The sequence below is a fragment of the Pogona vitticeps genome, chromosome 6 (genome assembly GCF_051106095.1).
Source record: "Pogona vitticeps strain Pit_001003342236 chromosome 6, PviZW2.1, whole genome shotgun sequence".
Taxonomy (NCBI): Eukaryota; Metazoa; Chordata; class Lepidosauria; order Squamata; family Agamidae; genus Pogona; species Pogona vitticeps.
The window spans coordinates 60,933,407-60,947,623 of record NC_135788.1 but is presented as its reverse complement, the minus strand read 5'-3'; the positions used below and the strand labels follow the sequence as shown (position 1 = coordinate 60,947,623).

Below are 14,217 nucleotides of genomic sequence, written 5' to 3'. Positions count from 1 at the left end.
TCAGAAACACAAATTGCTAAGCAGTTTACTGAACGTAAAAGTGAGACCTTGGACATTACTTCTGATTTATTGCAGAACTGATTTTCTGGTCACTGTTGTGTCAGTTTTACCTAATTTCACTCACCACATCTAAGGGTTCATGTGTGAATTTACACTGGATTGTTTTACCTAAGTCATAATTGCCCTGTCTATTCTCTCTGTCATGGGTAACACCTACATCTTTGGTACAATGATGACCAGAAAGCACTTTACCTTTCATATTCTATAAAATAAATGGTGTCTTAAATCCTGACCTCTCTGTGGTATTGTTGTTGTTCTTTAGTCATTAAGTTGTGTCCGACTCTTCGTGACCCCATGGACCAGAGCATGGCAGGCCCTCCTATCTTCCACTGCCTTCCAGAGTTGGGTCAAATTCATGTTGGTAGCTTCGATGACACTGTCCAACCATCTCATCCTCTGACGTCCCCTTCTCCTCCTGCCTTCACACTTTCCTAACATCAGTGTCTTTTCCAGGGAGTCTTCTCTTCTCATGAGCTGGTCAAAGTATTGGAGCCTCAGCTTCAGGATCTGTCCTTCCAGTGAGCACTCAAGGTTGATTTCCTTTAGAATGAGTAGGTTTGTTGTCCTTGCAGTCCAGGTGACTCTCAAGAGTCTCTTCCAGCATCACAATTCAAAAGCATCAATTCTTCAGCGGTCAGCCTTCTTTATGGTCCAGCTCTCACTTCCATACATTGCTACTGGAAAAAACCACAGCTTTGTCTATGCGGACCTTTGTTCACATGGTGATGTCTCTGCTTTTTTAGATGTTGTCTAGGTTTGTCATCATTTTCCTTCCAAGAAGGAGTCTTTTAATTTCATGGCTGCTATCACCATCTGCAGTAATCAGGGAGCCCAAGAAAGTAACATCTGTCACTGCCTCCATATCTTCCCCTTCTATTTGCCATGGGGGTGATGGGACCAGTGGACACGATCTTAGTTTTTTTTATGTTGAGCTTCACACCATTTTTTGCTCTCTCCTCTTTCACCCTCATTAAGAAGTTCTTTAATTCCTCCTCACTTTCTGCCATCAGAGTGGTATCGTCTGCATATCCGAGGTTATTGATATTTCTTCTGGCACTCTTAATTCCAGTTTAGGATTCAATCCAACCTTTTGCATGATGTATTCTGCATATAAGTTAAAGAAGCAGGGAGACAATAGACAGCCTTGTCATACTCCTTTCCCAATTTTGAAGCAATCAGTTGTTCCATATCCAGTTCTAACTGTTGCTTCTGGTCCCACATATAGATTTCTCAGGAGATAGATAAGGTGGTCAAGCACTCCCATTTCTTTAAGGATTTGTCATAGTTTGTTGTGGTCCACACAGTCAAAGGCTTTTGCATAGTCAATGAAGCAGAAGTAGATATTTTTCTGGAACTCTCTGGCTTTCTCCATAATCCAGCGCATGTTAGCAATTTCGTCTCTAGTTCCTCTGACCCTTTGAAATCCAGCTTGTACTTCTGGGAGTTCTCGGTCCACATACTGCTGAAACCTACGTTGGAGGATTTTGAGCATAAACATGCTAGCGTGTGAAATGAGTGCAATTGTACAGTAGTTGGAGCATTCTTTGGTAGTGCCCTTCTTTGGGATTAGGATGTAGACTGATCTTTTCCGAACCTCTGTCCACTGCTGAGTTTTCCAAACTTGCTGGCATATTGAGTGTAGCACTGTAACATCGTCTCCTTTTAAGATTTGAAATAGTTCAACTGGAATGCCATCACCTCCACTGGCCTTATTGTTAGCCATGCTTTCTAAGGCCCACTTGACTTAACTCTCCAGGATGTCTGGCTCAAGGTCAGCAACCACACTATCTGGGTTGTCTGGGACATCCAGATCTTTCTGGTATACTGTAATTCCTCTGTGTATTCCTGCCATCTCTTCTTGATGTCTTCTGCTTCTGTGAGGTCCCTCCCATTTTTGTCCTTTATCATGTCCATCTTTGCACAAAATGTTCCTTTCATATCTCCAATTTTCTTGAACAGATCTCTGGTTTTTCCCTTTCTATTCTTTTCCTCTATTTCTTTGCACTGTTCATTTAAGAAGGCCCTCTTGTCTGTCCTTGCTGTTATTTGGAAATCTGCATTCAATTTTCTGTAACTTTCCCTATCTCCCTTGTATTTTGTTTCCCTTCTCTTCTCTGCTATTTGTAAGGCCATCTTTGGGATGGATTTTTTTGTTGCTACCTCCTGTATAATGTTACGAGCCTCCATCCATAGTTCTTCAGGCACTCTGTCCACCAAATCTCGTTCCTTTAATCTGTTCTTCACTTCCACTGTGTATTCATAAGGGATTTGGTTTAGATTATACCTCACTAGCCCAGTGGTTTTTCCTACTCTCTTCAGTTTAAGCTTGAGTTTTGCTATAAGAAGCTTATGATGAGAGCCACAATCAGCTCCAGGTCTTGTTTTTGCTTACTGTATAGAGGTTCTCCATCTTTGGCTGCAGAGAACATAATCAATCTGATTTCCGTATCCCCATCTAGTGATGCCCATGTGTAGAGTTGCCTCTTGTGTTGTTGGAAAAGAGTGTTTGTGATAACCAGCTTGTTCTCTTGACAAAACTCTGTTAGTTTTTGCCCTGCCTTATTTTGAACTCCAAGGCCAAATTTACCTGTTGTTCCTTTTATCTCTTATTTATTTATTATCAACTAAGAATAAAATGGGAAATACAAAGTGTTAAAGGAAGTAAAGGGAAAGTAGGGGAAAGGGAAAAGGGTTAGGGGGTAGGAGAACACAAAGTATACAATCATCCAATCTACTCATGTTATGATAACAAATCAACTTTCCGCTTTTTTAACAGTTTGATTACTCTTCAGCTTTCAACTTACAATTACATCTTAGTTTAAATCTACTCCAACACTATTTGGAGACTGAAGCCATTTATATAATAAATCCCATCGTTCAGTTTCCTTTTGAATTGAGCAGGCTTTCAACACATCTGAAAGAATATCCATTTCTACTGCTTCCCATACCTTCTCAAGTTACTCTTGTTTCAGTATCTCTGCTTTCTTCCAATTTTTAGCATAAAGCTTCCTGACTATGGTAGCTATATAGATCATTGGGTAACTCTTTATCTCATCTGTATTGCCTGGTATCATACTCAGTAAAAGCAATTATGAGGTTAGTGGAGTTTCATTTAACTGTTGTTTGACATCTGATGTCATCTCTTTCATCTGATCTAATATTTGGCTAATACGTTCATTTACTTGCTGAAATCCTGCTGTTATTATACAGTGGGCCCTCGACTTACGAACTTAATCCGTTCTGGGAGGACGTTCGTAGCTCGGAAAGTTCGTAAGTCGATCTACCATTTCCCATTGAAATGCATGGGAATGGAATTAATCCGTTCCAGCATTTCAAAAAAATAATAATACAAAAATAAAAATAAAAAGAGCAAGTCCCACGTTGGGACTGCAAACACACACACACACCACAGAAACATAACCCCCCCAGTCCAAACCCACCCTCCAAAACCCACACAGAAATGTTTTTTTAAAAAGGACTTACCAGTCCGAAGCCTCATGGCGCTCTGCTGGTTCCTTGCGGCCGGGGTCAAGCGGCCAGGCACCCGGCCTGCTCTAGCTGCCCGGCATCTGCTGGTTCCGCATGGCCGGGGGTGAGTGGCCAGGCGCCCAGCCTGCTCTACCCGCCCGGCACTCCGCTGCCTTTGGAGCTTTCAAAGGGCTTCCTCCGATGTCGGGGAAAGCCCTTTGAAACTTCTGAAGGCACTGATCGTGGTGGCGAGGACCCCGAGGGAGGTCTCCCATGGTGGCGTGCAAGCCCTGGGAGACCTCCCTGGGGGTCCCTGCCGCCGCGATGGGCGGATTCGGAGCTCTCTGAAGCCAAAAAGTTTGCACTTCCTGCGCTTTCTCCCTGCCTTTTTGGCTTCAGAGGTTCCAGAAGGCTTCCTCCGATGTCGGAGGAAGCCTTTTGAAAGCTCCAAAGGCAGGGAGGAAGGGCAGGAAATTCGAATTTCCCGCCCTTTCTCACTGCCTTTTGGGTTCATAACCCCATCTGCGTTCGCAAGTAGGGTTTACTACTTGCGATGAGATTGGGTTCGTAACCCGAAATGTTCGTAACTAGGGCCGTTTGTAAATCGAGGGCCCACTGTATTTTGCATGGTAAGCTGCCATTCTTTGTCTGCTGTGGGCTAAACCGCAGAAGCCTGTGCTGCAGGGTCAGAAGACCAAGCAGTCATAAGATCGAATCCACGCGACAGAGTGAGCTCCTGTCACTTGTCCCAGCTCCCGCCAACCTAGCAGTTCGAAAGCCTGAAAATGCAAGTAGATAAATAGGGACCACTTCGGTGGGAAGGTAACAGTGTTCCGTGTCTAAGTCGCACTGGCCATGTGACCACGGAAGATTGTCTGGCTCTATGGCTTGGAAACGGGGATGAGCACCGCCCCCTAGAGTCGAACACGACTGGACAAAAAATGTCAAGGGGAATCTTTACCTAATTTTCCCAAACTTTGAGACTGGGCAAGAAAGGTCTCCAGCATTTGGTGCTTTAGTTTTCTGGAGGCCATTTTGATCTTTTCAATGAGTGGGGTTTGTGTAAATAATACTATATCCTTCACCAAAGTGACCAACCCTCAAATATACCACCCATTCTTTCAGAAGTTTCCACTATTTTATCAACAACCCAAGCCCACAATCAAATACCTCCCCTGGGATCTTCCTCCAATTTTTACACAGATGTTATAGTATGTACATCAACTTTTAGCCCAGCAGTTTAAAATACAACCGTGGTAAAAATATTCCTTCCTCTCCAGAAACCTAACAAAGTTCTATTATCAGGGTCCCACGCAGTCCAGTGAAAAAGTCCAAGCTCAACAGCAGTCACAGGTTTTCAGTCTCTCCAATAGGTGTCCTTATAGTTTGTTGTATATTCCTTCCATTAATCCAAAGATTCAATCAAGAACTCCAGTCCTGGTTTTCCTAGCTCCACAATCAACCCTCGACCAACATTATCTCTCCCAAATCTATGCTGTTGTGAAGTCTGGTACCTCAATGTTATGTTTACCTTGCTCCAAAAGCTCATTCCTTCTTCTCCAGAAAATTAACAGAATTTAGGGAGAAAATCCAAGCTCAACAGCAATCACAGTTTTTCAGTCTCTGTTTCTCAATCTGATTTCCTTGTTTCAAAGAGCTTTAAGTCCCCATCCACTGTTATTCACTCTGGGATTTTTTCCAGAAACAAAAGATTTTTTTTTCATCTCCCTCTCTTACTTTCGGCCTTGAAACAGCCTGCTATTTAAGAGTCAGTTTCACTTTTGAGGAAGCAGACTGATAAGCAAGCTCGCCGCTCCTTGGCTTCTTTCAGCCAAATATTTTCACCCCGATTTCTTTCTTCGGCTTAATGGGTCTGTTCATAAATCAAAGGCTTCAATTTACTTTGTTGTTGTGTATTTTCAATGCCATATTTGTTTGTTCTTCTCTCCTCCAGGGTGGGTGGGTTACTCACAGCTGAAGGCCCAAAATGGCTCCTGCCCGATTTGTGCTTAAGGTGATCTCTTCAGAGGGAAGAAACACCAAGTTGCTGCCCAGCTTCCCTAACCTCCGCTGCTCGCCGTGCTTCAGGGAGACTTCTCCTAGTCTCCCTTTCGATCCCTCATTCTTGAAGGACCCCCAGACTGAACAGTTCCAACTTTCCCCTGGAGCTCTTCCTGGGAGCTGCTGGCTTCACAACAACAAGCCCCGCCTCCTTTTATCTCTTGACTCCCTACTTTAGCATTCCAGTCCCCTAGAATGTGAAGAACATATTTCTTTGGTGTCAGTTCAAGAAAGTGTTGTAAGTCTTCATAGAATTGGTCAATTTCAGCCTCTTCAGCATTGATGGTTGGTGCATAAACTTGAATTACTGTAATGTTGAAAGGTCTGCCTTGGATTCATATTGAAATCATTCTATCATTTTTGCGATTGTATCCCAGTACAGCTTTTCCCACTCTTTTGTTGACTATAAGGGCTACTCCATTTCTTCTACGGGATTCTTGCCCGCAATAGTATATATGATAATCATCTGAATTGAATTCGCCCATTCCTGTCCATTTTAGTTCACTGACACCCAGGATGTCTATGTTTATTCTTGCCATCTCCTGTTTGACCACATCCAGCTCACGAAAGTTCATAGATCTTACATTCCAGGTTCCTATGCAGTATTTTTCTTTGCAGCATTGGACTTTCCTTTCACTTCCAGGCACGTACGCAGCTGAGCAACCTTTTGACTTTTGCCCATCCACTTAATTAGCTCTGGAGCTACTTGTACTTGTCCACTGCTCTTCCTCAGTAGCACGTTGGACACCTTCTGACCTGAGGGGCTCACTTTCCAGTGTCATATCTTTCAGCCTTTTGTTTCTGTCCATGGAGTTTTCTTGGCAAAGATACTGGAGCAGCTTGCCAGTTCCTGCTCCAGGTGGATCGCGTTTAGTCAGAACTCTCCACTTTGACATGTCCATCTTGGGTGTCCCTGCACGGCATAGTCCATAGCTACTCAGAATTACTCAAGCTCCTTTGACATGAGAAGGCAGCAATCCGTGAAGGGGTCGGAGCATTGTCCTCTACTAAGTTTCTAATTCTCAGCAGAATTCACTACATAAGATGCAAAGTCTTTTGCAATAATAAAGTAACTAACTCATGCCCCAAATTCTCTGTTGTTTCATAAAAGCATTTCAAGATATATTTCACAAAAACTCTTACTGCTGCAGCCCATGGCTTAACTACATAGCTTGACTGAAACAGCTTCATATTCTGCTTAGAACAGACAGCAAATTCACAACTATCCATGAGTCATTATTTCCAGACCTGGAATTGTTTGATGTGTATTAGTCTCCACAAGTTAAAACCTATTTTTGATAAGTTTTTTTAAAGCCATGTTAGTGTGGAGGTTCCTAGGAAAGCCCTCCAAGTGTCCTTTGATGTACTATCCAGGAGTCCCAGCTGCTATGATAAGAGCCGGGTACAGACAATTGCCATTTGCAAAAAGAGAATGGGATAAGGAGGTAATTGAGAAATGTAACAAGAAGTGTTCCTTAACAAAGTGGCTGACCAACAGAAGTAACTGGGAACCAGGGCATTCATTCCTACTTTAAAATACTGCCACAAGCAATCTTCTTCTTCCTCATTGACCGCTGAATCATAGCAATATGAATCTTCATACTAACCTTCAAAAAAGTGAGATTATAGTTGTCTTTCACATAAGTGATCTCAAGATTGCCAAGCACCACCTCACAGCCCTCATACGTTCTCTTCAGGCTGTTGTAGTGGTCTTCAGAACTTCCAAGCCGTGTCAGCTTGTTGCTGGTTCCTTGGCACACTGAAAAGAAGGGGATAAAAAGAATAATGTACAACACATTTTGAATGAAATAGCAAAAGTAGTATGTGTTTTATACCTGAGGTCTAAACAGGTAACTGAAACCCTGACTAAATGCCAGCATAGAGCCTCTTAGTAAAATGAACCTTACTGACAGAAACACTGTCAATGTTTAATTCCACTAAGAAAAGGAGTTACTGTAGGTATGCAAATCACTGCTTGTCATGAATAATGTAGATTTGGGAATATCCATATCATCATCCTGAAAAAGCTCTTCACCCAAATGCACTGGGGAAGCAAATGATGGAGCCACTGCAGAGCCACGCTTCGGCAGCGCGGCTTGCCTTTGCCTTCCTCCGCAGATGAGGAGAGAAGTCACTATGGCACACCCCCAGTGTACTCTGTATATTTTCCCACTCACACAAGTTCACCTTTGGACACGACTTATACTCTTCCCCTTTTTCACTGCCAACAGAGGATATTATCCTCACTATATCAGTTATAAATCTCACACTCTTGCTGCCAAATATAACAAGGTTTATTTAAGGATTAATAAGTGAATCACAGAAGTAAAATCATGAATGTTCTATTATCATTCATTCAATAAACGTGGATTTGATTACTTGTATGTTTGCTTGTATTCATTTACTGTAATCAAGGTCTCAATATATTCTACCTATCTATGTACGTCTAATTCCTTTTAACTCTTTGATATTCTTTAACACACCAACTGTCCAATATCTTGTCTAAACACTTCCCAGTCTTCTCTCTAGCTGTCTAAATGCTTCACCATCTTTTTCCTCACTGACTCTCTTTCCTCACTGACTCTCTGTTGACTCCGTCCCTCCTGACCTGTCACAGGCTCCTGCACTAGAACTCTAAAATGACTGACAAGAGTGATGTGTGGGATGTCCGCCACACTCACAGTCTCGAGTGAATAACTTGAGGGAGAGGGGGAACATTATTTAAGGGCTGTTCCCCACTCTCCTCTTCCTTTGATGGCAGAGTTAACAATAGAGTTTTGATGCTTGAAGCTGCTCGAGCTGTGTGCTTGATTTTATGGTTCTCACAACTCAAGAGTTTGAGAATTAGGAGGGTAGCATCGGCTACCTCCTGTGGTTTGATTGCTGTTTTGATTATTTTTCTGTATTAGCTTAATTTCAGTTTTGATTTTATCGAAATTGGATTAGCCCTCATTTAATTTGACTAGGTGACAGTCTGTGGGGGAGAGCATGTGGACTGCACGGCATTGCGCTTCTGCACGATCAGATCTTTTGTTCTTTAAATTAGAAGTTTGTTAATTAGGGATCAATTGGGTGGTGTGCTTTTATTAAGTTAAATACAAGATGGGGCACACATAGTTGAAGATTGGGCAATAAACCAAGCTAGCTTTATAGTATACTGTTTGTCAGGGTGGGGTTGTGAGGAGGAGGCCGCAGCAAGGCTTAGCCGCTTGGCTTTTCTGCTGTTTGACATCTCTTCCCCCCCCTCCCCCGGTTTGGAGCAAAAGAGCTTACAGTTTTGAGTAGTAGCCATTTTGAAGTGCACACGTGCTTGGCGGTCAGGATCAGCATGCCTGGCCACAAGGCATCCATTTTAGATATCATTCAGCACCCCTCCCCCCTTCTCCCCCTTTTTTCATGTTAATTTAAAACTCGGACTTGCTTGCCATTGAAGTGTGGAAGATGGCAGGCAGTCGGCTAGGCACACCTATACTGGATGACACTTGTTAAATGAGGCCAGTTATTTTAGGGGGCTTCTTTAATTTGCTACCCTTCATTACTAGTATCTGCCAGCGCAGAGAATTTGTATGAATTGGACTGACTGCTTACTCTACAGGGATCATTTGAATAAATTAACTCCATAGGTAGAATATTATAATTAACTGATTCTTGAGAGTAGTGGCAACTGTACTTGAATACTAATTGAGTAATTCATTAGTGGTTGCATTTGACTGAATAACTTAATTAATTGCTCATGTATAGTAGGGGTGATTGTATTTGGATGTTAATGGGTAATTTATTAGAGGTTTACAATTGATTGTTTGAGGTAGGACTTAGAGACACACCGGGCTTGCTTGTGCAGGAGGCGCTGCAACATACAAGCAATCAGCAGTATGTAAGCAAGACCCAGACGCTGAAACAAGAGTTTAAGTCCCAGAACCTATTTGTTTGTTTGCTTATTTATTTAAATCCAGAAGCAAAAACAGTGAAATTGTAACGGAGAATCCCTTTCACTGCAGGCAGAGCCCATGATCGATAAACACTGGGCAGGATCGGAAGCGCGAAAAGACCAGTGACGGGCGCTTCCCAGTGTGGGTGCCGCGTGCCTCTGAGCATGTGCAGTGCGCTCCAGAAGAACATCCCAAGGCAGCCTCCCCCCTACCCCAGAGAAGCTCGGTCCCGGGCACCTCTTTCCCGCGGGCTCTTCGACCAGGGAGCAGCCCCCGCAGCCCCACACGCGCGCGTGACTTCCCGCCTTGCCCGACTCACCTTTCTTCTCGACCACCGCCGCGCACACGTTGCCGGCCAGCAACCCCAGCAGGCAGGCGGCGGCGGCGGCGGCGGCGGCGGCGGCGGCGGGGATGCGCCTGGCCCGGGAGTGTCCCCCGGTAGCTCCGGAGACTCCTCGAAACGCAGGAGCCCCGTCCCCCATCCTCAGCGGGCGACGAGAATCCGGAGGGAGAGAGAGCGAGAACGCGCGCGCAAACACACACACGCCGTGTCGGCGAAGCCGGGCTGGGAGCGAAAGGTGGCGGGAATGTGTGGCTCTCGGTGGGCAGCGAGGACTCTTCTGCAACCACAGTGCATGGATTTTCTTTTCTAATGCTAACTGGCCCAAAGAGGTGGGAAGGGACGGGGTGTGTGTGTTTTTTTGGGGGGGGGGGACGGGCGGGAGATAAGGCCAGGCAGGCTTTCCGCAGAGCAAACTGGAAGGGCAGAGGATGGAAAATCTGATCTGCTCATTTAGGGCAGCACTTCTGCCTCCTCTCTTAGGTGCATCATTCTCGTGGCAGAGGGCCACCTAAGCGAGTCCTGTGCTGAAGTACCTCCCCGGTGAAGAAGGGATTTCTTGGTTTAGGAGAATAGCTGGCTACATGGAGCCATGCAAAAGTCTTATACAATTATGAAAATGTCTCTTTCCTCCCTCTTTTACAAAAGTTGAAAGGCACAGGGCATCCAGTGACGCTGAGGTGTGGGGACAGACAAAAAGGAAATACTTGTTCATATAGCCTTAGTTAGTTGAAGAGTAGAATTCATTTCCAGCCAATGCAGCAGCAATATCCATGAACTTAAATGCTTCAAAGGATAGCTATAAAAATGTATTTGATTCACCCCATATTTTACAACCAGTACATAGTTAATTATTTGTTGTACTTTTTAAATTACATTTTGTATATTTAATCACATATGTTTTATGAACTGATTGTACATTTTAAACTGCATTTTGTATATTTTAGCCATAAATATGTTTTATGAATTGGTTGTATATTTTTAAACTGCATTTTGTATATTTCAGCCATAAATATGTTTTATGAGCTGGTCACCCGGCCGTAATAAATAAATTCAATTCATTTCATTTCAATTCAATTCATAAACTGAAATGGATTAGATATGTTTATGGAGGATAATACTCTCCATCCTGCCTTGCAGATTAGAAGCAGAATGTCTTGGGTACCAGTTTTAGGAAGATAATAGGAGAGGAATACCGCCCTTAAGTTCTGCTTTTTTCATGCAGGTTTCCTAGAGGCTTCAGGATCGCTAATGTGGGAAGGGGCTAGATGGGCCACGAAAGCAAATGGTACATGTGCAGTAATGGTAGATGTGTAAGACAGGTAAATCTGTTGGTGCAGATCTGTTCAAAGTAAGATTAATAGCTATAGTCTAGGAGTAAAAACAAACCAACATCAAAAGAAAAGAAGTCAATCTAGAAAATACTGGAATTCAACAATACAGTATTGGCTGGATTTCCTAAAAACAAAGTGAACTAATAATGAAACCACTGAGTGTAGAAGCAGCCTTTGTTTCCTAAAGCATAATTCTTAAGCATGTGGAGGGAAATTTTATATACAAAATCTATGTCTGTCATGCATCCTGCATGATATGGCAGTGTCTTCTGACAAGGTACAGAACTAACAGTGCCCCTCTTAACTGTTATATGAAGTCAGGTACACTGCAATTGATTATATAATAATGAGGGTGTTTTCAGTGGCCACTTGTTTATATTTAATAACCTATCCCTGCATATAACCACTACACCACTTTGTATGTTCTGCCTCAATTGCTCATGCTTTGAGAAAGATTACTTGTTAGTCTTAAGTTGTTAAGTGATTGAATGAATATATTTGTCAAGACCATCATTCATAATAAGTCACTATAAACCAAACACACAGCAATAGAATCATACAAGAATGAAATCATGCATCATAAAAAGCAGGTAAAAACATGTTTCAGTAGATGTTTTCGATCTCAATTTGCTGTAGCATAGGCAAAGGAACACAGGTTTCTCCACAATGTACTTTAATTATAGATAAAAATCCAAATGTTTTGTTGTTCACTTGCAATAATGTTGCCTGGATGAGGAAAGAATCCTAATTGTTTATGTATTCTAGAGGGTTACACTGTGGAGCTAAATTTGAAAAAAGCCCTGTATAACATCTTCAGTGTAACAGATTTGTTGTTTCTATATGTTTCAAAGCAGTAGAACCCTCTTCAAATGCATAGATAAAATTATCTAATATGTTACATAAAGTTATAAAACAGAACAGAATTCTTTGTGCCATATCCTCAAAAAAACTCTGACCTAGATAATCTTATTTACAAATAAAATAAGATAACTCAATTTCCTCTTCATTGCTTTCTGAATGCTAGTGAGATAGTGCAAGTTATCTGGATGAAAAAGGAAAAGAAAAAAAGATTTGATGAAGTGTCACCTGTAAATAATAACAAGTGTGTTCCAAAGTTAATTATTAGAGAGAATGTTAGGACAGAGCATTTGATTTTCTTTCTAGCATGTTAACATTTCACTATTTGGCTGGTATCCAGTTGCTGGTTGAATCAACTGCTGAATGGCAAGACTACATATATGCAGATCACATTGAGTCAATGGGATACTGGCTCTCGTGTTTTTGCAACCGGACTTCTTTCAAGTCTCTATGTTTCTCACTAACATACAATTAAAGAGTTTTGTCTCTAATGTGTGCCTTAAAATGTTCTTGATAGGGAGAATAATAAATATATTACTTTTGCCAGCAGCCAGCTGCAACTTTCTTTAATAATAATTCCTATGTTGCTTTTCTGAGGCTAGCTGAGAAGTTTAAATTTATATATTTTATTTTAAATTCTTAGTTATATGCTTAATGTGAAGACTAATTTATTCTGATAACATTGTCTAAACTAGTTAGCAGCACGAAGCTTTCAAGAACCCAAATGTGGGTCCTGAGTAACCCTAAAGCACTCCCTCCATCCCTAATTTAAAATATTTTTGGAAAATATGTTCTGCGCCCTCTGAGGGAGTAGGAGGCAATGAGCATTTTATAGTTAAAAAGAGAGAGAGCATACTGTTTTTCTGAGGGAAAAAAAGGAGTCATAGGAACAAGTGCAGCCATCCGAGGTCCAAGTATGATTGTGTGCAAACCTTTTAAGATTGCCTGCCTCTGATCTAAACAGAATTAAACTTATTTTAATCCATTTGACTTCATTGAGACAGTTAGATCTTCAGCTGCTTTCTGGTAAAGGAGATGGAACAAGAAGACTTTAGCTGAGCTAGATTATCTGAGCATCTTCAGAGGACAGGAATCAGAACTCTCTGTGCTCTGGACTCCTGTCCAGAGTTCTGATTCTTGTCCTCTGAAGATGCTGGCCGCAGAGACTGGAGAAACATTAAGAACAACCTTCAGAACACGGCCAAAGAGCCTTTAAAAAAACCACAACAAACGTCTAAGTTTTTCTTGAATGTCTCCAGTGTTGGAGCACTGACCAACTCCCGAGGTAACTGGTTCCACTGTCGTCGTGCTCTAACAGTTAAGAAGATTTTCCTGATATTCAATCAAAATCTGGCTTCCTTTAACTTGAGCCCATTGTTGCATGTCCTGCACTCTGGGATGATCAAGAACAGATTTTGTCCTTCCTCTGTATGAGCCTTTCAAATATTTGAAAAGTGCTATCATATCGCCCCTCAATCTTCTTTTCTCAAGTCTAAACATGCCCAGTTCTATCAGCCTTTCCTCATAAGGCTTGGTTTCCAACTCTCTAATCATCCTTGTCACCCTCCTCTAAACTTGTTCCAATTTGTTAGCATCCTTCTTGAAGTGTGGAAACCAGAACTGGACACAATACTCAAGGTGAGGCCTAACCAGTGTTCAATAGAGGGGGGCTAGCACCTCGTGAGATTTGGAAACTATATTTCTTTTAATGCAGCCTAAAATAGCATTAGCCTTTTTTTTGTAGCCACATCACACTGTTGGCTCATATTTAACGTGATCTGTGACAATTCCAAGATCCTTCTCACTCATAGTTTTGCTGAGCCAGATATTCCCCATCTTGTAACTGTGCAGTTGGTTTATTTTTCTGAGGTGCGGTACTTTGCAATTATCCCTGTTGAATTTCATTCTGTTGCTTTCAGACCACTGCTCCATCCTATCAAGGTCACTTTGAATTTTGTTTCTGCTTTCTAGGACAGTGACCCCAACCTTTTTAACACTGCAGACTAGTTGGGGAAGGTGAGGCACCCCCTCCACACTCATGCACATGCGCAAAGGCAGGGGCACTCAGAGGGCGTGCACATGCACGGTGGGGTAGGGTTGCTCATGCGGGTGCACACTTGCATGCATGTGTGAAGGAGCTTTGCAAGGGGGGGAGTGCATGCAGATT

General features: G+C 42.4%; 1 protein-coding gene and 2 long non-coding RNA genes across 5 annotated transcripts in view; 2 read left to right on the top strand and 1 right to left on the bottom strand.

Annotated features, from left to right (window-relative positions):
- Positions 1–10,063, bottom strand: part of LOC140707983 (epidermal growth factor receptor) — an 81,905-nt gene extending 71,842 nt beyond the window's left edge. For 2 of the 3 annotated variants that reach the window (XM_078377463.1, XM_078377464.1), the window contains exons 1-2: positions 9,838–10,063; positions 7,197–7,348 (exon numbers count right to left, since the gene is read on the bottom strand). In XM_078377463.1, coding sequence (XP_078233589.1) covers positions 7,197–7,348; positions 9,838–10,000 — 315 coding nt within the window. In that variant the 5' untranslated portion in view covers positions 10,001–10,063. The remainder of the gene's footprint in view (positions 1–7,196; positions 7,349–9,837) is intronic. The other variant, XM_073002570.2, reaches the window with a different exon arrangement.
- The window catches only part of LOC140707986 (uncharacterized), a 479,255-nt gene that overhangs the window by 372,255 nt on the left and 92,783 nt on the right, over positions 1–14,217 (top strand). The window lies entirely within an intron of this gene.
- LOC140707985 (uncharacterized) lies at positions 10,071–12,837 on the top strand. The gene is made up of 2 exons (XR_012088112.2): positions 10,071–10,190; positions 10,342–12,837. It is a non-coding gene; the product is annotated as an uncharacterized LOC140707985 (long non-coding RNA).